This window comes from Patiria miniata, unplaced genomic scaffold (genome assembly GCF_015706575.1).
Source record: "Patiria miniata isolate m_02_andy unplaced genomic scaffold, ASM1570657v1 HiC_scaffold_9, whole genome shotgun sequence".
In the NCBI taxonomy this organism is placed as follows: Eukaryota; Metazoa; Echinodermata; class Asteroidea; order Valvatida; family Asterinidae; genus Patiria; species Patiria miniata.
In genome coordinates, this window is record NW_024037076.1 from 23,046,807 (window position 1) to 23,071,865 (window position 25,059).

Here is a 25,059-nt window from a genome sequence, read left to right on the forward strand (position 1 = left end):
AAAATCACGAACTGAATCAGAAAGATGAAACAGTGATTTTGATATATTTATGGTTTATAGTGAGCTGAAATTTGAATGAGTAAATCCCAAAAAGCCCCTGAGCTTTAAAAAATTGATTGTTTTGGTGCGACAAAAACAAACATTAATTGAACTAAAAATGTGAAAACAAATTCCAATTCGGTTTTGATTTTTGTTAGGTTGAAAGGAAATGAATGTCATTAGAAGTTGTCCGCAAAAAAAATGCCTTATGTGTGAATGATAAAAGATGAAAAGATTAGTAGTGCAGCAGAAATTAGAGAAATAGCCCAAAAAAATTGAGCTGAATTTCTCGACCTCCTGAACTCTACAGACCTTACAGGCTGAGGCTGTAAAGATGTATTGCCATTAGCTGAACTAGGGTTGGCTAAATTCAGCACGGCAGCACCCAAATTAGCTATTTGCCGCACAGGTCTAGCCGAGCAAGAATGTATGCAAAAGATCAGTAGTGATTAAGAGTGAAATAAGCTTGCCAGTGTTGTAGTTCTCGGTACTACTCGTTTTGTTATCATACTTTTGAGACTGTACTCATCAACAGTCAATGATTAGAAAACCCAGATATGAGTTGTTATTTTTTTTTACTCAGACACAGACTTTTTTACACTACAAACCTGAAGTTGTGATGCTGAGATTTGCACACCCGTTTTTGTTTTACCAGTTCTATACTTGTGAGAAAATATTCGACCACAACTCCAGTGTCAAACACTTTTGGTATGTGTACTCACGAGAAAGTACACAACTACAACGCTGACGCTGAATGCGTAGAAACCATGCAGGGAAGGGACAAATGAAAAGCAAAGCATGCATTGGTGAAGGTCTCACTTTTGTGACATGAAAAACATGAACATTGTGTATGCAACAAGTTTCAACTTTTTGAATTGGGTTGCTGGAACCACTATGTACACCACAAGTACAGATCTCATACTCAGCACAATCCTTAAGTTACTCATCAGCACTTTTTTTTTTTAACTGAACATTTTACTCATCAATTTTTTTTTTTAAGTGAATATTTTTTTTCCGCAACATGTCTTGTCAGAGACGCAAATATTGTTCGTTTTGAAAACACTTTTTTTCCTTAAATTATAAGGGGCACCTGAACCATTCACCATTTTGAATGCAATATTTTTCTGCTTTTTTCATTTCCACTTTTTTTTAATAGATTTATTCTCACATTATCCCCTAGCTGTGATCGGATGATTTTTCTCTCTTTCAGAAGTTGCCTCCAAATTGGGCAAAAATAGCCATAACCACAACACATGAGGATTTTACAATCTCATTCCTGCTGCCCAATTGTTAAGAGAAACCATTGCATACACAATATTTGTAGAACCACACCCTCAAACCAAAACCCGCCCACCACCTGACCACGTGACCAGCCTCCATCCAATCAGAACCCAAGGTTTTGATTAGGGGAGGGGCCAATGTGGGATCCGTGTCTATACCTCATCGTTACTTATGCACTGCCAATGCTGGGTGAAATTTGACAGATATTCCATCATGACTTCAGAACAACTCTTAGACAATTCCTGCGTCCATTTCTCCTATAATGACAAGGAACATGCAATGGAAATAAACATCACGGTTAGTATTTAACATGCAAATTCATTCAAATGGATGGATTATAAATAGTTGAGAAGTGGAAGCAGATATGCAATATTGGTAAATCATGCCCCTCCTGTTCCAGCTGAAAGCCTTTCAAGCAAAAAGACAGCATGAATCTCAACAATTCTTGTCACCAGTCCTAAATCTTCACAACTTTCTTTGGGTAACCACAGAACATTCTGCTTCAAATTCTCAACATGTTTTATTATACTTACAGCTTGTTTTCCTAGTTGTATTTGAAACTTTGGGAACCAAAACCATGTACTTGCAATTAACACACACTCATGCAGGTGAAGCAGATGCACTCGTCCACCTGTCAAAATGGGGTTAGCTTTCAAACAGCATTAATAATATCACAATATTCTTTGTAAGCACTCCGAGATCAGTCAAATATTTTTGCTGCTCTGTTCAAGGTATCCTCTTGTTTCATTTTGTGGTTTATTCTCAAAAAATATATCCAAAATTGGAGTACCTAGGGGTTATAAGGTCCTAACATATTTTAAAAGAATTGTAAATGCTGAGATAATATGAAACCATCTTGTATCAACAGCTGAAATTGCTGGCACCTCAACTGTTCACAATTTTCACGCTGCCAAGACATCCACCAAAAATCCCTATTAACCAAAAATGACACCCTGAATTTGTTTTTAAAACATTGCGATGTAAACTGCTAACACCAAAAGCATCTGCAGATCCTGCGTTATATTAACACCAATAAAGTTTGAAAACATCATTTTACATTGCCTCACCATTGCAACACATTGACAACTCATATAATTTCAAGGTTGAAATTAAAAAAAAAATTGAAGTGCAATAGCTAATACACAAAGAATTTGAAGAAAAAAAGAAAAAAACACTGAACCACGTACTGTACATGTACATGTCATCACCACAATAGTGAAAAGATTTTCCATAAAATACAATTTACTGATAAAAAAAAGAAGTGAACGATTCGTGCAAACTTTAAGCCTGGCAAGTGAAGTACAAAAAGGGCAAGTTGAAAAAAATGATATTAAGGAAAATTCATAAAATAAATCACTTTTAAAGATTAAATTTTGAAGTTGAACAAAGAAATTGACTAACATGGGGTTTGAACCTGCGACCTCCTGATTGCTGTTCCTGTGCTCTACCAACTGAGCTATCAAGCCCTACATGTATGTTGGCGGTTCCCCACTTTGTCAATGTCTTTGTTCAAGGGGCGCTGGTCAGAGGCCACTTTAATTAAAGATGACAGAAATTAATGAAATATCCCTCAAACACCTGAACAGATATAAAAGGATCGAATATGGCATAGCCACTGACGTCAAGATAGTGCTTTACAGAAACATGCTGGCCACAGTTTTAGATGTACACGTATAACGGATAGAACTTACTTCAAAAACGTCTATAATTTCATTGATAATCTCCTCGGGGGATGGCTATTGAAGCAATCGTTTAAAACACATATGAGTCAAATCATTTTGGAAAGAAATTTGACTAGAAGGTTTGAATTAAAGAAACTGTCCGTCATGCTTTTTGTTCATTTTATTTACATGTCAGTGCATGTGTGCATGCAAACATGCAGGGGTAACAAACGAGTCTCTTTGAAATGTGTGATGTGGCACTGATTTAAAAAAAAATATTTGAAAAAAACGTTTAATTCCTACTTATAAACTCGAACATAATTCAATTTGAGGGCAAGTGCTCAGTGATGGCACTGTGTATAAGGGGAAATGTGCTTATCTTGATAAATAAATGCCTGAATTAATAAATTGATCAAATCAAAATATTTGATCAGTAAAAAAAATGTTTGAGAAGTTGGGCTGAGGTTTAAACAAGTCATTTTTTTTTACAGCAAGAGAGCTAGGCTGAGTCACAAGTGTTGAACGATGTAAACATGTAAAAGGTGTCGAACGATGTAACAAAATAAACAGTTTTGGATGATGTAAACGGTTGCATGCAGTGCTGCAATAAGTGACTGTTATATAAAAACAGACTGCTTCGGAAGGTGAGGTAAAACGAGCCTCCTTGAGTCTCTCGAGGTGATCCATGAAGCACTCTATTTTTTCCGAGTCGAATGCTCCGTGGATCACCGAGGGAGGCTAGTTTTACTACACCACAAATGCAGCAGTCAATATTTGTTCTATAACACCTCTCCCACAGATTCTGCTTGATTGTAAGCGATAACTGATTAATTTAATCTAAATAAATTAAAATGTGATTCTGTTTGAATACGAAATTAGTTGAAAATTGAATTGCACTGTCCTAAAAAAAAACCTTCACGGAAAGGTTTGAACCCAGCTCTGTAGCGGGAACAGTACGCACAACGTGCACACTGTATGCATTTGCACCATAACAAAAAAAAACGGTTGTTATGCTTCTAGTACTTTGGTTACTCCGGGAATAGTACTTTGGTTGCTACGGGCATAGTACTTTGGTTACTCCGGGAATAGTTCTTTGGTTACTCCGGGAATAGTACTTTGGTTACTCTGGAAATAGTACTTTGGTTGCTACGGGCAAAGTACTTTGGTTACTCCGGGAATAGTACTTTGGTTGCTACGGGCATAGTACTTTGGTTGCTACGGGCATAGTACTTTGGTTACTCCGGGAATAGTACATTGGTTGCTACGGGCATAGTACTTTGGTTACTCCGGGAATAGTACTTTGGTTGCTTCGGGCATAGTACTTTTGGCCATGCACGGAAAGATAACAAAAATAGCAGTGCCATGTGACTCGCTCTCGGCCAATCAAGATACAGAATGTGTGGCTAAGCTGTTATAAACTATCCTATACCACAATCTTTAAAATAATGTAAACTGCCATGCACCCTTTGTGACAAATGGTAAATTCTTGTCGGCTTTAGACTAAAATTCTAATGTGCTACCTGTATGCCAACTGTTCTCTGTAACACTGGTTCAGAATCACTGAAATTCATTGATGAAGATTGAACTGACACAGAGTTGACTAAGGCAACAAAAATCAAAGACAGACCTAGAAATAAAATATTTAAGAAAAACAAAGTGAAGAATATCTGTTCTTCTGTTATGTTATGTTTTCAAGAACTGACCTATCTGAGTTGAACTTATCAACAGTTAAAATTTTAAACTGATAACATGCCAAACATGCAAATTAAACTCATGCAAGTTAGTCGTGCTTTTACATTTGACTGCAATTTTTTTTAAACCTATGAATAATTATGCACCAAAATTGTCTTAAACGTTCACCTGTCGGAAAAAAAAGTGAAAAGTGAAAGATTACTTAAAAATAAGAATGTCAGGTCTCTTTTTCTTGGGTCTGCAAATGAAGACACCTTGTGTTCAGAGTTGTATGCATCACAAGTCATCACAAGTCATCATTAGTCATCCAGTCTCAAGTCACAAGCTATTCAAATCAACTGGCACAAAGGCATTTGGTTGTCCTCCGCTTTAGGCAATTTAGGGCATTACTAATACTCAGTGGCTGTCAGTAAGAGGACAAAGTCAGGTCCTCTGGGCCCAGCAAAAACTCCAGTGCCATTCTACAGCAGATGAGTTTTTCTGCTATACAAAACAATTCTACTGTGTTCCATGTCATTCAAATAAAGGAACAGTAGCAGATGATCAAAACATTAAAACTGATTCTTATTTTCAATGATGAGGATAGCTAAAGACAAGTTAAACACAAGTACTTACAACAATCAAGTCTAGCCTGTCTGTCATGGTTTGCAGTTGGGAAACGTTGCCCGGCTTCTCCATTTTCAACCACACAATATGCGGGGTTGCGTCGCTGACGATTTTGCACTCAAAGGAAACGTTGCTCCCAACAACCACCTCCTGGTCGTCAATTTGGGATATGATTGGACGAGTGGCTATCCTCTCTGCAAAACAGAAAACTCAAACTCATGAGTAACAAGTAGGGAATCTAAATCTAAACGAAGACATTTTGAGTTCAGGCTTTGGTCATTAGATTGCTTAAAAGTGCCCAGCCTATTTATTGTAATTCCGTTAACAAATCATGGAGTACAGTGAAATTGCGATAAGTCAAACTTGGATAACTCAAAACTCGGTTCATCTTGAGGCCAGAATAGCTTCATCAGAAAACCCTGAACATGCTGCGATGGGTCACGCAATCGCTACACTAGACTAGACATCAACAAACGACATGAACTAACGATTTGCTACACGAAGTTGAGTTTTTTATATGTATCCATGGAGCAGACACTTTAAGGTAAGAAAAATATAAAATCTGAGCAAAATGATGATTTGTGATGGAAAAAATACATCATTAAAATCAATAAAAATAAGGAAAGTGCGCCAGATAACATGTCCATTTCATAGCCAGGCATAGGAATTACGGTGAAAGCCATGCGTGTACATGCAGACGTACGTGGTCATAGAAAAATTGGGAACTTTGCTTAACTCAAACTTCGGATAACTCAAATTTTGTATCTATTCCCTTGAGGTTTGACTTATCCAGATTTGACTGTATGTTCATTGCACTAACGCAGACAGATCCCAATGACAATCCTTTATCTCTGCTTATCATATGACATTATGGAACGTTGCGCACGAATAACACTACTCAGTTTTACGAAGCTTTGTCACTTGTTTGCGACATCTTCAAGTGACAATAGAGTACATTCTTACCTGTGATATCAATAATGGTTGTGTGTTCAATAGAACCAAGCTCATTGGTGACGATACACGTATACTTGGCTTGGTCAACGGATGGCATGAGTCTCTCAATGATCAGTTTGAAATCGTTAATTGTCACCTGCACAAAACAAAATCAAGAGTTGATCATCATTACTTAAGGCTGGGTAATACTGTATGGGATGGCAAAGCGAATTCGATATCACAAAACATTCCAAGCAAAATTTGCTGGAGTTCAAATTTAGCATATTCACAGAGCAAATACACGCTGCACATGACGTCACAAACTGTCACTTTTACATCAAGTTTGAGCAAGGCAAGATGAACTTTTCAAGCACTTCACAAAACCCCAACATTGGAATGGATAGCTCAGTCGGTAGAACACCTGTACGGCAATCTGTAGGTCATAGGTTCCAAACAGTTTCAGTCAAATTCTTTGTTCAATTTTATAACTGCAGATTCACAGATTGACTACACTGTATGAGGCAGAGAGATGCGAATGATCTAAGAACTAACCCTATCTCTGAAATTACTCTGCTGCTCCCAATTCAGTTTGTCATTCTTGGTCCAGACCACCGTTGGTCGTGGATTGGCTCTGTAAGGGCACTTCAATGTGAGCCTCTCGCCGGCCACCTTCAGCATGTTGTCATGAAACCTGTACTTGTCCTTGTTGAACTCGGGCGCCATGGGCTCCAGATCTGAAACCGTTGATTCAATCGCGCCGTAGGAAGATTCGGAATTGGATGAAAAATAGACCTCTGTGGTTTGTGGAGAAAAAACAAGAGAAATGACATAAAAAAAAGACTTGATATACTTGTAGATTGACCATTATTGATGTCTGACAAGATGACAAAATAACTTTACCTTATCTCAAAACAACTTTGATTTTTGGACATTCTCTATTTCTCAGTACATCAAATCTGCCAAGATCCCACACCTTCTTTTGCTGTATTTCGATGGATTACTGAAGTCTGCGGATCTCAACCACCATCATTTGACAATTCAGATTTATGTCTTGATCTCGATTTTGTTACACCACAAAAATAAATAAATAAATGGGCCAATGCAAAACTGAATTTTGGCAAATTCAAGACATACAAGAAGGCTCTAAGAAAAGCTGTCTTCTTCACCAACCATTGGCATTTATGTAACCAAATCTATCCTTACAATAAGACTTTCTCATAACTCACCGGAATCGTCCGGGTCGACCTCCAATGTGAAATTGACCCTGAGTTCTCCGTAATCATTGGTTACATAGCAGCTGTAGACACCGCTGTCTTCTACCACGACGTCGTTGATGGTCATAGTGGCCCGTTTGACCTCTCTGTCGTCCCCCGTCTCAAGACGGACGTTACCTCTCCACCAGGTAATGTTAGGTTTAGGGTAAGCGTCAACAGAGCACCGAAACTTGGCATTTTCTGTTTCCACTTTCTTCAGTTCTGTGATCATACGGCCATCCTTATTGATTGTTGGTGGCCCTGAGAAGTACAAAAAAAAAAGAGAGAGCCCTAACTCAGCTGAATCCAACAAGATCCAATTTTGGTCTGAGAAGTGAAAACAAAGATACTTCAGTGAAGGATTCTTCATAAATATCGCATCAACCCCGCCCCAAAAACTAATGCCCTGATTTGCTTTGACACCTTGGGACAAAAAAAACAAAATGACAAACATGTACTACAGTGGGCTGATATAATCAGTGGGCACTTGACCGTGAAGCAGGTGCTTGACCACGAAGCAGGCGACGCCTCCCCGCGTAGCAGGCAAGACTTCATTTTTCATATTCTTTCCAAGTCCACTTCAAACCAAACATCTTAATTCTTGACTGTGTGTATCTCAATTATCCAGCTTGGTTTCCTGAATAGTTTTGACATACAACAAAGTCAAGTCCCCTGGTGCCAGTTGTCACCTCTGTAATCCAGGTAACAGCCCATGAGGGAGTTGAGAGACCAGACTTACGTAGGGTGTCTGGTCAATCACTTGTTGTTGGGGAGACAGATTAAGAAACAGAGCGTGAAACAGGTGCAGTGCTATCCAGTGGGGTCATGGTAGAGATGAGTGTTGTAACACCTGGGCTTAAGTTAGGTGAGGAGTACGGAGGGTTGGATGGGGGAAAGGGTGCTGACTGTGGGTATGGGGAGGGGGCTTGCTGATGGGTGTGAACGGGTGTGCAGTCCGGGGACAGGTGTAACGGGTGTGTGTATGCATGGGGAGGTTTGGTGATGGTGTGGGTAGTGTGCAAGGGGGGGGGGGAGTAATGGGTGGGCTGTTACCACGTTATGGAGGAGTTGTGTGTTGTTAGGCAAATAAGGACCGAGTTATGGGGACTTTCTGCTGTCCCCACAGCGTCTTCGGTCCCCATGGTACATTGGACAACTCATGTGTAGTCCCCACAACTACGGACAAGAATGTGTGAATGTGTGTAAGTCGGGGTAGGGGGAGGGGGGGGGGGGGGTTGGTGGGGTTGTAATGGATGATTGGATAAGCATGTGGAGGGGGACTTGGAAATGGGTGTGGATGGGTGTGCACTATTTGTGTGTTCATGATACAGTATGGAAGGGGACTGGGCAGTAGGTTGATGTGGGTATGGGGGGAAGTTCTGCAAATTTGCGGTTATGCTTGATGAGGGGGAAATTGTGATTGACAATGTATGGGGGTCTTTAATAATAGAAGGAACATCAAAAAACACCACAACTCGAAAAATACATGTACTAACTTGGCGAGATTCCAGATCCTGTGACTTCGTTTGTGACGAGTTCAGGACTCCCACTGATACTGACAGAAAACGTGTAGTTGACGCGGATTTGTAGATCACCCACATCACACGACGTGGAGTTTGACACGTTTTTGGTCCGAACCTGTGACTGATCTGGATTAGGCAAAAGCAGGAAAAAATGTAAGAGCAAAGCCACAGTGGGTCTCCCCTTTTTCTGTGGGTCTCCCCCTTTGTCTGTGGGTCTCCACCTTTGTCTGTGGGTCTCCACCTTTTTCTGCTCATTTTGAGAAACACAATTTGTGTAGACCTTCATCTTCTATGCTTTTCTATTTGCTCAGATCACAACATAAACAAACATGTACCTTTAGTGAAAAATTCAACAATATAACTGAACAAAATAATAAAATATCATGCTGAGATAAACTTTTCCACATAAATATATTGACACAAAAGGAGTCTGCAACACTATTGTATCCCGCCAAATTGTAACAAACACAGTCTGTTCTCACCTTGCCCCCTCCAGTAGTTAACATCATAGTTGTACACCCCTCCATTGAGTGGAGCGTCCCATTTCAGGGTCACTGTTGTTAACTTGGTTGGGGTCAGTCTGAGGTTTCGTGGGCTGCTTCTAGATGGGACTATATCTGTGGCAGGAACCAGTCAAAGAGGGGAAAAATTGGACACAGTTGTTAAGTTGTCAGTATTATTTCAACATGTGTGCATCTCCACAGATGTTCAAAGTGAAGTGCCTGTCATGTTACCCGGTCCGGTCTCATACTGATAGGGTTATAATGAACGGTCCTAATGATGTCCAGTAAAGCCGTACTACATGTACAACATCAATCCTTTACTCTAAATCAATGACAATTCCTTCCAGATGTACATGTACACAGACATAATTAAAACACGCGGCACACTTTTGGTAATACAGACACACTAATAGTTAACAGTAGCCTTAACTCTATTTCAAATTTGTGGGACATTACATGTTTTAATAGGCATACTAAAATAAGTTTCTGATATAATCTAAGAATTTTTAACACACTACATGTATTACAATGTAGATGAAATGCTGCAAACATGTTAAAGATTCATCTATTGTAAATGTAACGATGCATAAAAACTATACATGGTGAATGAATTTGCACACAAACATACAAAGGCAGAATGCATGAATGTGGCCAAGCCCACATAAAAATATTGTTTTCAAAACAGGTGATGTTGCCTATGTTGTCTAAACTGCAGCCCCATTTTGACTACACGTTGCACTTTTTGGATAAGTAGGCTTAAGGCCATTTCTGTTTTCAACCTGCAAAACACTATTGATGCTTAACAATTTTCTTTCTCTCTAATCAACACCCCGGACCTCCACACAGGACCTCATACATCAACGGATAAAAGACACTGTCAGCTGAATCGGCAACGATATTACAATTTTCGATTCAGCACAATGACGATTCAACTCCAGTGATAACAAAAACCTTTGTGAGTTGTGAAAAGCACAATGCCCCTCACACCTTGTGTTCAAATCACCTCACTTTGGTACACCATGGGAACAACTTGTATCATCCAAACAAATACGACTCAAATTTCTATAGGATTTCACATTTGGCAAAAACCCAAAACCCAGACAATCAGACTCTGACAGTATCTTGCATTTGTAGCGAATAATTCAAAGCTCTCTTTTCCTCATATTGTCCGCACAAAAACACCCTAACCTCGAATGCGGCCAAGTAATATCATATTCCATCATGCCAATTTAACTATTCAATAAGTCTGCTGCTAAATATGGCCCTGGGTGACTAGGAAACAATAGACAATTGATGGCAGTCCCCTAGTCGGCAGCTTATGCCCAGCTCCGAGGCTCGGTGTGTTTTCCAATTAACCAATGAGAAGCCTTGACCTCGGTACAGGACCACTAAACTCACCCGCTCCCTTCTCACGCATCCCTTTTCTCTTTTCTCTAGTCCCCTTTATCGTGCCTCCTTTTTGCTCTCAACCACTCAACCATTAAAAAAATTGTTTACTGACGGCCAAGTCTATCAAAAGCCGTCAATCATTTCCCAATGTTTCATTTTATTTGCAGGGTTGGATAGATGCGAGGTTGGACTGTAAAGTTTGGTCACGTAGTGCAAAAAAATGGAAATGAATAATTTTTTTAATGAGGGTATTCCAATTCATTGTATTAAACAACTCGTTTTCAAGATTCAAAGGACATTATGAATTAAAATGAGCAGTTTCTTACTGAATACTTTATAAACATACAAAATACTGGTACACATTGATTACACAAGAGGGTATCGCAGCCCTGTCTCACATGTACTCCAATATGGGATTCACAAAGAGCAAGCAAAAAAACAACCAGACTTGTTCCATCATTAGCATTGGACGAATTTAGAAAAACTTGATATGACTCGACAAAAACTTTCAACTATTGTATTTCTATGTTTCTTTGTATCAGCATTGATCTCCTTAAAACCATTTCAAAGGAGTATAAATTTTGAAGTCAGTTGGCCCACATAACATAATTTTATTTTGTATAGCCTGGGGGTGTCCTGCATGAGAAGCCATAGAGTACAAAACCTCTTACCAACCATACCGGTACCCCTCCACTACCATTCAGCCGCCTTTCATTGTCCACCATAGTGCACACGCACCTTGCAGTGACTCACCAATTTTCATTTTTTAAACCGTTGCTCTAAAGTTTGACGTGAAATATGGCCTAAAATTTCTGGGAAAGTGCAACTCCATTAAAATTTGTATGAGTTATACACAAAAAAAACGGCACAAAAAGACACTGAATGCCGTTTCAAAGGTTGAACAAATATCCATAGGAACTCGTAAGCTAATAGAGGAGACTGTAGCGTGGGAACGATTGAAAGTTGAAGTGACAATCTTTTGGAATAAAACAGAGTAATCCACGGATAGCTTTTATGTTAACGTGTAACCTCTCTTCAAAAAGTCACAATTTATTCCAGATATCACTGGAATCAACTGAAATGTTGCTCAATCAAATCAAACCCTCATAGTTCAACTCCTAAGGGAATGAGAAGGACTCTCCCAGTAGACCACTCAATCTGTCTAGTGGAGGCATGCAATTATACAATAGACATTCAGCCTTGTGCAAATGAAAACTGCACTGGGCAATCTTTCTATCATCTTGAGACGTGCTATCCTCTCATCGTGAAGAGTGACAACCAGATGATGATGATGATGAGAACAGTGCCAGGAGAAAAATTGAGAAGGTGAAGGTTATCTTAGCTCCTTCAAGATGCTAACCAATCACTCCACAACCTCCTGACTTCATCACTGCTCTCTGTATCAACAGCTGCTTGCTCTTAAGCAGAGATGCCTGGTCTTGTCATTCTTAGCTTTTTAGCCTTGGACTCTTACGAGGAAAGGGAATGTCTAAATAATCAAAGCCTGATACCATGACAGAAAATCAGGCTAGGATGAAAAAATAAAATACAAAATTTAAAAAAAACTCCTCCTACCTCACCACAACAATCTTTTAACAGAGTCAATGACATGTCACGTGACATGTCACATGAGTCTGCTAACTTGATAACAGGCAACTTGAGTACCAGTATGAATACCACAGCTAGTGTTGGAGTCACGTTCTCAAATCTTGACTTCTACCTAGCCAGGGGATGAATACTTCAACTCTGGACACTCGGACTGCCAACAGATGCTCCAATCGTTCTTCTAACACTTTCAACAGACTCATACCTCTCTAATCTTTAGAAAGCCTCAAATTGAAGCCGAGCAATGACGCAAAACACATCCCCTTCCTATCTTCAAGGACATTGGTTTCTCAGAAATGGAAGATAATCTCAAGTTTGAAAGATTAAAACGGATGACTGATGAACTTGCTTATTTTAAACGAAGTGCAAGGAGTATCATCTTACACCAGCTCTGTCATGGTTAAATATTTGTCACACAGGGAAAAGAGGTTAACTTTATTCAGTCAAGCATCTGAGCTTCTTTAATTGGTTTTTTTTTTATAAAGCTCCAGATGTCAAACGATAATGTTTTATTCAGATTTAATTCTGAGAACTTTAATTAACCTTAACATCTCCAAATCTCCCAACATTCCACACCTGGTTTTAAAGTGCATGTATGTATTTGACAGCCCGTTGCTCAAAAGCCAAATCCGAATCTCATGTATAGAGCTACTGGCTAGGTCTTTGCCCATTACAACTACATGTACATGGGCACATGCTAACAACAGACGTAGCCATAGCTCTGGAAGCCCATTTCGAAATGGCCTCAAACTTCACATGAAGGTTCATGTAAAATTTTGTTCAGTGAAAATAAATGCTACATTGTCAGATTTTGGAAGATTCAGGCAGCTCACCAGCAAAAGACCAATCAATTAAGGCCCACCCATGATATTTCGACCAATCACAGCCATAATTGTGCGACCATGTTTGACCAAACTCCAACATGTATTGACTTGTGTAATATGCCCAATGATGGAAAATGCAGTGATGTATTGGAAAGGCGCACATGTACCGTATATATGCACATGTGGGCAGTGGGAGGGGCTACATGGATCAGTTTAATTAAAGGAGGTAGGCTTAAAGATGCATTCTCCGAGCTATTCTCGAGTTTAACCCCAAAATAGATTTCTTTTTTTCAATTGCTATTTTCCAAGAAATATAACAGTTATTGGCTGCCAGACAATAATTCGGCTCTCGCAGTCTGGGTTTATTTGTGCGCAAAATTATTTAAAATTTTATTAAATAAAAAAAAATCAGAGGTTGCAGATGCCCAAAATTGGAATCTAAAGATTTTTTTACTTAAAAAAAATCATACAAATTTAAAATCTGTTAGGTGAAGGAAAAAAAAAATCAATTTTTTGAGAAGCACAGGGTATGCATCTTTAATCTAAACTTCAACTTCAAAGTCTTTGAGGCTGGAAATCTTGTTTTGATACAAATGTTAACCAACCTTGTGCGGAGGTAACGGCCGCTTCTGCTAACGTCAATCTCAAGCTGAACAGGCACAATATAAGAAGACTGTGGATTGATCTCCGCAGACTATACCGCCCTCTAGAATCCATCTTGGCCAATCACCGCATTGAGAATACAGGAAGATTATGAAGAACTGCAGGTAGACTTGATGGCTTTACGACTGCCTAGATTGTCCTGTAGAATAAAAAATACACCAAAAACACATAAAAGGTTACAAAAATATGCACAATATGAGTTTGCAGCAACTTGTTTCTCTTTGATAAATTTATTTCACAAGTTATTTGCGCAGAAATTCCATAGCAGAAAGACCTTGAAATGTTGTGATCTCACAGTTTTGTGTGTCGGTGTGTTTTCGGTGTCTAATGTGTTTTGTGTGTCTGTGTGTTTTGTGTGTTTGTGCATTTTATTTGAACTTTTATTGGGTTTTTTTAAGTTACATGATTCTCCTTCGCTCAACCTTCTCAATGTGGATGGTGTAGATCTCAGGTTAGTCACAAACAACCTTTTTGTAGGAATTCTACTCACTCAGCTGTGACACTTTCATAAATGGCACTTCACAAAAAAACAAAAAAAATAATATACAGAAATAGTGACCAAGATAGTGGGGGACTTCCTAGAAAAATGCAGCATGAGCATGATAACACTTAGGTATTAATAAACAAAACCCAGCACAACAGAACGAACGATGCCTGTCAAACTGTCAAACAATCTTTTGCTCACACTCCATAGCTAACATCTTGTACGACATCTCTGGGCATCATCTCTGCCACGTCTTATCTTAACGAGCTCTCACTCCAGGATGCTATTAAAAAGTTGAGACAGGAGGTGACAGAGATGATGATAATCTCCTTCATGGGTTGGTTATCAGTACAGGAATAGAAAGGCTCAAGTGCAGACCATCTAGGAACCATTAAAATAATGCCATATATGGCTATGTACTTGTACCACAAAACAGCTGAATTAGTGACCACAGACCAATTATCACAGCTAGGCACTGAAGAGGTATGCTCAGCCGCAATGTAACATACCAAAACATCATGTAGTACATACTGAACATGACTGGTTCTTCAAAGTTCAATTTCAAATAAAATGAACCATTACCACAAAACGTTGCTAAACAATCAGTAAACAAAGAGCATTTTGTTTAGAACAAACAAACTGCACTGCAGTCGTCAAAATGCCTTGCATGTGACTGAAACAAAGCTACAAAGTTGAAATGTACTTTGATAAAAACTCCCAAAATCTTTAACAGTTTCTCGTCAACTTGAAATATTTGAAGATCAATTCAAATGAAACGGTTCAAACATGTCTTACTAACCTGCCAGCCAAGTGACGCACTGAACATGTACCTCGCAGCCTGAGAGCTTTGAATGTAAGAGTACCCCAGCAAGTCCTTGCGCCAAAGCGCTGATAGAATTTGCGTATTACGATTTGAACAGTCAGGCACAAACTGATGAGAAATGGTATCAAATATGTATAAGCCTGCCCAACTACATCGTCAATTACACTGGCGCCTTATTACCAATCAATTACCATAGTGGGTGTGTCCACCAGCACAAACAATTCTCCAAGAAATCAAAAATTAAAAAATCTCATTTGGGAATGCTCCTTGTGGATATATCCGCAGGGATTTCGGAGAAAGCTAATCGAAACACGGAATTGGTTTGTGCTAAGTTCAACTTGTCGCTGAATAATCATTTTGTCGTACTCAGTTCGACGCCACAAACATTACTAAATTAGAAGACAGATGTTCAATGGCGTGGCAGTCTACATCATTAAACATGCCAATTAGAAACGGTCTTGATTTTCAACAAAAGGTGACATTTCCGCGGTCTGACTCCAACATCTGAATTCAAAGAATGGATTACCAGGATCTGCACTGCAACTTGATACTGGACTATTGAACAAAGCAAGGGGAGTGGGAATAAATGGCAAATTATATTTCAAAAACAATATTGATAAATCAATTTAATTTCACACACAATTTAAGAATGCTTCCATTCTCAATGGCAGTTTCAAAAAGCTGACACAGACATGATTCACCTAAATCCTCCAACTTTGACAAGATTTGATTGGTGAGGATCTCCATGCTGATTCCTTACTAACTCACACAGTCCAACTAAACCCTATAACTTTCCCCAAACCAACTGACCACACAAAGCTTCAGCACAAGTTGCCATGTACAATGCAAAAGTGCAAACGGTATTTTTCTCTTTCAAATACACTGGGGATAGATTTGTGTAAAGCAGGAAGCCATCCATCAGATTACTTAAAACGAAGAAAGTTGATGTTTTATTCAATAGGAAGGGTTTAGAATTCTGTGGTTTCATTTGGTCCTTTTTTTCAATGTGCCCACCGTTGCTTGACTTGTACAACCATTAAAGGCTCCATTGAATGCTAGACTCTTAGTGGTCACGTTTGCGTCCGCAGTGTTGCATGAAGCAGTATGATTATCTAGCAACACACCCGGAGTAAAAAAGGGATGAAAAGGGTAAAAATAGGCAAGGTCGGCAGTCAGAGCTGTTCATATCCAGTTGCTTTGTTAAGTCTGAATTCAAAATCTTTCGAGTTTTTCTGACTTTTAACTGGCCTTGTTTGTGTGGGATACATGCGAACATTTCACTGAAATTTTTTCACAACAGGTGTACCACCAAAATCAAGACAGAAGCTTGGATTTTACAGAAGCATTATTTGTACATTCATGTATTGTCTTGACATGCAAAATCATACAAAGTTTAACACAAAATGATTCAATGTTCTCGAAATGTTATATTACTTCTACCCAAAAATGTCTCAGATTTTTTAATGTTTGTAAAAAGCCTGACAGCAATGAGATTGTATTAACCAGCAAAACCAACAATACTGTGAAGTTAATACTCAATTTCATATCCGGAATATTTCAAAGAAAAATCCTCACAATGGAATTAAGAGGTGACGTATAGTTCAACTGTTCAGTCTGAAAAACGTGCGTGTTATCGTTCCAAATCATCAAATTAAGTACAGCCCAGTGAACTGCTGATTTTAGTGAGCTGTGTTCAGACACTTCCATTTACAGCCATGCCAACTCTGAAGTTCATGACAATGTCTGAGATGTTTTCTCTCAAGTCACACAAGACAGTTGTGAAACAAAAGAAGCCCTCCAATCAAACCCAAATTGGTTTCAATTCCATGTCGCAATCTGTTTATAAGTATCATTTATCAATCGACCTTCCCTTTTTTTTCTCGTTTTTCTTTTTTACTTCGGCCAGCTACAAAGACAACGAAACTGGTACAGCAAATAATCCCTTCCTGACCCCTGACCCTCATCAATCACAGCGTCTGAAGACAGCATTAATATTGGTGTGATCTCAAGTTCAAGACATTCTAGAATTACAAAGACAAAAGCCTAGGATGCCTAGACGTGCATGTTTCAGACAGATTACTTTGACATGACAGCCAGGTGCAAATATAAAAGGGGAAAAAGGTGCCCAGAAAATAAAATACTAAGACAATTAGAATGAATTAAGACAAAAATAGAATGTATTCTGCCACTTCCATGTACTATGCCAATCAGATCAATGCTTTAAACTGAATCGTAGGCACCAACATTAATAATTTCAAAACTTTTAACAGATCTTTTCAAAAAATATTTTCAAAGGGGTTTGTTGTTCTCAAGCCCCACTATTTTAGTTGGAAACTTTTTGCTATGCAGTCATGTTTATTTGTACACGGTATTTTTACAAATGTCCCCAGAGTAACTTGAGAAAGGGTAAACAAAAAAGCTCTTTCTCAAAAACCTTTAGAGCAATGTCAACCAACCCTTGGGTGAAGGGACCATAAAGTGGGTTCCAACTTCTTACACTGTCACCTCTGACCTGGGAGAATGTACTCACTTGTCCAGTAATGGAAGAGGTCATTTAAAGCAGTTTACTCTACCATCTCTGCGGGCAGTTTTGACAATCTCCATACACACGACCTCAATGTTGGTATGCCACTCCTGCTCCGGGAAGTGAATGTCTTGCCGAGTTTGTGCATCCTTCAGACATAATGGGCATGAATCAACAGTAAGAAAACAGCCTTGGTTGATAGTCAGACACTGGGAGAAAGAACAGCAAGAATCTTGGTTGATTGAGGACACCCGGGATTTGTCCACGCCCCATCTGGTACACAGTTCTTAAGCCATCCTGTCTTAATGCCCAAATAAATGGGATGCTATATTCTCGGACTCCCCCTCCAAGGAGAGCTTAGGCATCTTAGAATCACAGCTCATGAAATAATCCCGGAGATTTTAAGACAGGAGAGAAAGAAAGAAAAGAATAAGATTCTGTCTTTATCCTTCACATAGCAGTCTAATCCCTGGATGTAACATGTAATTCCAGCACTTTGCTGGCTTGCTATTCTACATTATGAATAGAATTCTTCTGTTACATCCAAGGACTACATTCAATCTTAATCACACCCCAAGAAAAAGAAGGGGAAAAGCCTCCTCGCAATTTCAAATCGTTGAATAAATTGAAATATCAGCAATCTGCATGCCACATATTACATTTCATTCAACCAATTACACAGAGATTTACAGGATAGATTTACAGAAGATTTTCAATTGAAAAGGGGATAAATCCAAGTTACAGTTTGCGAGATGTACCTGTGGGTTTTGCAGTCCAGAGGGATTGTTTTATCGATGCCTAACTCACACACTGTATTTCAACACCAGAGAAGTATAAACTACATCTTTACACGTGTACATTGTACATACTCCGTAACTCACATTTATGTCAGTCAACGCACACATGTCCTTTAGCGATGGCTGAAATATTGCAGGCTAATTGGTCCGCATGGGTCATCTTCATCATATTTCTTTCAAGCTCTTGGGGTTTTTACTGGCATTACTCATACTGCATTATGTTCCTCGGATTTCTAAACTCATTCAATGTTGTAAATCTTCAAAATTTGGGAGTAAAATATAAACAGGAGAACATGTAGCTTGGTGTTTGATTTGAATCTCTCCTAACTTTGAGCATTTATCAGAAAGGAAACTTTAGGTAAAACAAAAAGAAAAAATGAGGAGTATTCCATTCAATTTATATCACAACAGTAATCATGACAAATGCACATTAATTATCTGCATACCGCAAGAGTCAAATAAATAATTTCATTCAGAAATGAGCTGTGTTTCAAATGTTTTGTGCAACAACAATCAACTGAAAGAAACACACTAGTAACAACCAAATATAAACCAAATTCTGACTGTACATAAAAACAGCGCAAGAATACATGTGACCCCAAGAACCAACTTTGGGACAAACCCTGTGTCTTTATTTGGCCTGACTTGACAACAACTGCAACAGACCTACTAAACACAAGTCATGAGAGATCAGAGTGGGTCTGTTTCCCATAGACTCTGTGTGCTAGCCAGGTCTGCCTTGCTTTGATCTCTGGGTGCTGACAATCAAATATCGGAGAGCCCTGGTAAACCTATCTAGGTCATCAACGTCCCTGGGGTTAGACCAGACCAAATAAGTACATGGGTGTCATGATTTCAGCTACAGGAGAGGGCTCTTCAGGAGACTTGGCCGGTCTGCATAATGCATCATTAATGCCTACCAGAAAAGTGAATTTCTGGCCGAATCTAGGGTTTATCTTCACTAAAAACTTTCGCAAGTTTAGGCTAGGTTTTGTTTTTTTGCCCAAATTCTTGACATAACTTTTTTTTACTATATATATCACAAAATTAATTATCAAACAAAAATTAACATCAAGCAATGAGTAACCACAGCTAAAGCAGAATATATCAGTTATTGTGTTTCTGTTGACTGTTGCACTTTTAAAGAGGTTTTTATTACCAGTCACCTATCAGAAGAGTTTCTTTTAAAGGAAGAGATTTGTTGGATGTTTTTACAACCGAAGGCGCTTAGATCATGAAACTATGTACTGAAATGCACTTTTACTGTCCATGTGCTCATCTCTGAACGGTAAAGTGATTACTAAAATGACATTAGCATTGCATCAGGATTTGAAAACACAAATTGGTATCCGAACAGAAGTGGTCTGGTAAAAAGCTTGAGTACAAATAGCAAACTGCACTTGGGCCAAGGTCTTGCAAATGGATCTGCAAGATACAGCGTAATTCACATGTTGAAGGCATTGACAACGCAAGAGGAAAAAAAAATTATTCTGGGCAAATTTTTTTGAGGGGTCTGGAAAACCTTGGACTTCTGTACCCCACATAACGCTCAGGTTACACTGGAAATTATCCATGTAAAAAAAAAAAAATCAAAATACATTAAAAACTTCCAAGTACTGCAGTGTCAGAAAGTTTATTCAATTACGTTTGTATCACCATGACAGTAACAAAAGTACTCAGAAAGATAAACATATTATGACCTAAGTAAAATACAATGACTAAAAATCGTATGACTTGCTATCAGCATCAGTAAAACAGACAAAGTTTTTCAAACCCATGTTGATGATAATTGTGATTTAGTAGGCAAAGTCCGTCTCTATCAGTGATTATAACAATAGGAACGCAAAAGAGCGGGAACGCAGTGCTGATATGTCAATAAAACACTCATCGATCCAATACGCAGTATACCATACATGGATAAAGATGGCATTTTGCCAAGAAAAAGTTTCCACGGACCGGTTCATTATAACTCCAAGGGGGAAGCACCGAGGGTGAGGTTGATTTTATTAAGTGTTGGTAACAAAGCTTGTTGACGTTTAGATATTTTGATTTCACCCCAAGAGGCAAAGTATAATTCCTATTGTATGTTAATTGCCTCCATCAACATGCACCTGCCACTTCACACACAGGTGAAAACATTTTCAGAGGCATCAATTTGCAAAATATTGTCTAAAAGATATATGTTTATATGGATTTTGATCTTTCTAAAAAAAGATAATCCCAGTTGTTAGTTCATAGAACCTAGGCCATATGGCAAAGTGGTAAATGCTTTAGACTTTTGTCGGCAGAATCGACTTCTTCAAAATACCAGAGTTGTTTCTCAAGAGGCAGATGTCTTCTTCTTCGAGAGAATAACTTATCTGATCACGCAATAAGCTTGATGATGTCTTCTTCATATCAACAAAATTAAAGTCGGGACGTTTTGGGTTTCTCTGATGCCATCCTATTATTGCATAAGATAATTTGGTTGGCGTGACAAACTCGAAGTAAATAAGTCCTTAAATGCACATGAGGTAGTTAAATCAAGCACTTGCATAAATTAAATCCCAAAGGGAAATTTCTGTGGACTACTACAATGGGGATCAACCAAGATGAAAGTAACAGACATTTTTTGGGGAAAAAAAAGTACTTTTTAAACTTTGCATCTTTTTACACAGAAAATACATACTTCATCTTAGTGCACATGACTATAAGCACAAAAAAGGAGGAAAAATGCCACAAAAACAGCTACTGAATTCAACACAAAAATGATATTGTGAACATGAAAAATTACTCACTAAATAATTCTTCAAATGACAATGCCACTGCAGGGGAAACACCCACAAACTTCCTGCATTCACTGTATCCGACAACAAGAAAGTTAGTCCAGAAATGAGAGAAGTTCTTAAATAAGAGAAGTTCTATACCTTATATGACAATGTCACTACTTGGGAAATACCCCAAAACTTCCCTTGCATTAACCCTAACTCCCTACTGAGTCTTACTAAGAACAGTACTGTATGTAAGTACGTCGAGATACGTAACTCCTATTGTTATCCATAACAGACTCCTAGATCAGGAAAATACAGGACAGGGTAGCATCCTATTGTAAATGAAACATTTTTAGTCATTTGACTTTTTGTTTGTTGTTTTTAACGAAATAAAGCACAAATGAATGAATGGACTCACTCTGCTTCAGGACTAAATCCGCTGAAATCCACCACAAATCCACCAATGCTATTGGTGGATTTTGGTGGACTTGGTACACATGGCTTACGGTATCTGCCCAAAACTCCACAAGTAGGGGTGGATTTTGATGGAGTTGGGAAGGTTAGGGTTATTTTTTGTTCTATCTTGGAGTTTCCTCTACGGCTAAACAACCTCCAGTCCGGATCTATGACTTTCTACATATTGATCTGTATTGCCCATCAGTACCCAGTACAGTAAAGTTCACAAGCCATGATAATCTCTGTTTTTGGAATCAACTGACCTTGGATGCTAGCGCAGCGTGGCCAGTCACGGTAGCGTCAGTCTATCTGTCTCTCCACCCCCCCCCCCCCAATCATAACAGCTTTTTTGTTCTGTCCATTTCCGGCACTAACTGACCAGACTATTATTGGTGATTTATGTCTCATAATTCACAAAACATATCATGCAATTTTTATTTGCGAACAGGAAGGAATCAATCAGGTTTATAATTCTTTGTTTAATGGTCAAACTATCCCAGGTGGAGTAGTTTCATTGCTTAAACTTTGTGAGTAAGCTAGCTAAAAGTACTTGTTTTTAAGCCAAAATTAGGCAACAGATGTCAAAATTTTGAAAGTGTCAAATGTTTTCAAACTACTCTGGAAAGTAAACGACACACACACCTGGGAATTCAAAGCCGTTTCGATGACAAATGGATGTCCAAGAAAAGAGACCTCCCTGGCAGCAGTCGTAGAAAGAAGGATCCCTTTTTTGATTTTGTTTTTTTCCCTTCAAATTTCTGTTTTGTTCAATAAGTCTGCTGATTTTCATCTGTTCAATGTTTGGACCTATATGTACATGTGTTTGAAGGGGTTTCAAGTTTATCACAAAGAGGGGATCTGTACTTTTTTTTATCGTCTACTTTGAATGTGATATAGGAAACTAAGCTAGCAACACCCCCTAGAGCTTGTGGATTGTGTTCTCAATGACAAAAGACGTAGGTTTTGAGTCAGTTTGGGTGGGTTCAACTGACAATATGTTCCGATCAACAACACTGAATGGCACTGAACACTTTGGCGTTTGCTTGAATTACCTGTTATGAGACAACCTTGCAACGGCATGAACTTGGCCATTACGTTACAATACAGTAGAAGCCCACCTGCTGGGTTCATGCAGACGGCTTACCGACAGGTCGTACCCACAATGCACCACACCAACAGAATGAGTGACGGGCCGAGTGGATTGAAACATCACAACACAAAACCCAGTAGGTTTTGCGGTGGTGTTCTCATGCGTGGGTTGTTTAGGCCCCCATTTTTGGCCCAATCCCTGCGCCATGCCACATGAGTATTCTCTAACAAGCCTCCACAGACTCAACAATTCAGAGACACCTGTCTCTTCTAATTCAATGTTTTCAGTGCCACCCAGGAACTAGACGCCAGCAATTCAACTCTGCGAACCAACCTAATGTCAAATTCCCTTTATTCTCACAAAGGACACTCCAAACAACAGGACCCGGATTCACCTGACTTCCTCGTACCTTACTTAACTTCTAATGGCTATCAATGAAATGACTTTAAAACCCAACATTACCCTGAAACTTTAAATGCTACAAATTGAGAACAATCCTGTCTATTTGTCACATAAATTGCATCATTGTCATTTTTAAAAGTTACATGTATGGAAATTTAATTAACATCTGATTAAAAAAAAATTCAACCAAGAGAAAAATATACTCATCAAAGTCTTTACATCAATAATGAAAATAACATTTGACAAATACAAATGCCCCTTCAGATAACAGAGACTAAACTCATCCACAATTGAAAAGCAATACTTGTTCCATTGTACGAGTAGCTTGTCCAGTGACATGTTCATTTTCTGGCATCTTAGATGAAACATAAAGTCAGAAGAACATTTTTCAGTTGCCTCATCCCACATCACATACATGCAGCAACTTCCATACTCCAAACGTTCTTGAAGTTCAGGAAAAAGGTCAGTCAGATTTGAGGACATAATTTCTTTATTTCATCCTTGTCTTTGGCCTGGATTTGCAATCTTCCAAAACAACTTCATGACAACTTCACAATCCCGAGTCCCCAAGTCCCGACCAACAAACATGAAAACCCAGAGACCTTCTTTAGGTCAGTAACATCTGCTCCATCAAAGTCCCTGGCTGGCCCGCACCTGTTACTACCAAATGACAAATTGACAGTGATTGCCATTGCTACATCGGTTTCATCTGGTAGTCCATATAACCAGGCTGCTTCACACAACAAATGTTTCCACGTTGGATTGTCCTCCATTTGTATTTCCTTCACCAAGCGTTCAGATAAAGCATCAATCTGCAATCGTCATTTCTGGGCTAAATCTAGTTGCACATAAATTAAAGTCATTTTCTTTTTATCATGACAAGGACGTCTATCAGTCTCCATAAATAATTTCAAGTCTGATAGAGATACGGTAACTGTATGAAGTTGAATTGGAACCTAAAACCGTTGGGGCATGGTACCAGAGCTCTACCAACTGAGCTCTCCAGCCTTATTTTGGGGCCGCCCCACTTGTAAGTGTCTTTGTTTTGGGGGCACTAGTCAATAGTCATAAACCCACAGGGACCATGGATCACAACCTATGTAAGTCAAGTCAAAATGCTACCAAAAGGTTTGTTTTTCAATTGATGCAACACATTCACAGCCAAGCAATAAAGCAAGATACATGTATGACACACACTTGCATCACATGAAACGACTAAGCGACCAGGACGCCTATTTGGCTGTTCTTAGAAATCCCTGAAGCCCGTTTAATTGAAACACGGCAATTTCATCTCAATTTTACAGCTGCTAGATTAATGGAGCCAGAAGTCAATGGCTGTGAAAAGGGTACAACCACGGAGAGAAGGATAATGAAGTTGACCTGGGGGGAATAGCAATGATTCATCACCAATCAACTAAATCATAAATTGTTAATTTTTTCATGAATAATCAAATATTACAAAACCTTTATTTGAAGGATAGTAAAAAAACATGCACTATTAATTGTATGATGCACCCACCCCCCTCCCCCTCCCCCCTCCCGGGAATGGTGTGTCATTGTCCAAGATTGGTCATCCATTTATGGAATCCATACCCCCCCCCCGTCCGATGAGTGATGTACCAAATGTATAGTTTTGACGCTATTTAGCAATATTTTTGACCCACCATGAAAAGTGACACACACTAATATTACCGTTTTTTTAAGACACCATTTCAAGCCAATCATCAGTATACAACATGCCAAGAATTAATTATCCTCTAA

General features: G+C 38.9%; 1 protein-coding gene across 2 annotated transcripts in view; it reads right to left on the reverse strand.

Annotated features, from left to right (window-relative positions):
- Positions 1-25,059, reverse strand: part of LOC119720531 (fibroblast growth factor receptor-like) — a 47,897-nt gene that overhangs the window by 9,474 nt on the left and 13,364 nt on the right. The window contains exons 3-10 of one of the 2 annotated variants that reach the window (XM_038190232.1): positions 13,915-14,111; positions 9,471-9,605; positions 8,962-9,114; positions 7,439-7,726; positions 6,765-7,006; positions 6,243-6,369; positions 5,289-5,473; positions 1,479-1,577 (exon numbers count right to left, since the gene is read on the reverse strand). In XM_038190232.1, the coding sequence (XP_038046160.1) occupies positions 1,479-1,577; positions 5,289-5,473; positions 6,243-6,369; positions 6,765-7,006; positions 7,439-7,726; positions 8,962-9,114; positions 9,471-9,605; positions 13,915-14,026 (1,341 nt within the window). In that variant the 5' untranslated portion in view covers positions 14,027-14,111. The remainder of the gene's footprint in view (positions 1-1,478; positions 1,578-5,288; positions 5,474-6,242; positions 6,370-6,764; positions 7,007-7,438; positions 7,727-8,961; positions 9,115-9,470; positions 9,606-13,914; positions 14,112-25,059) is intronic. The other variant, XM_038190233.1, reaches the window with a different exon arrangement.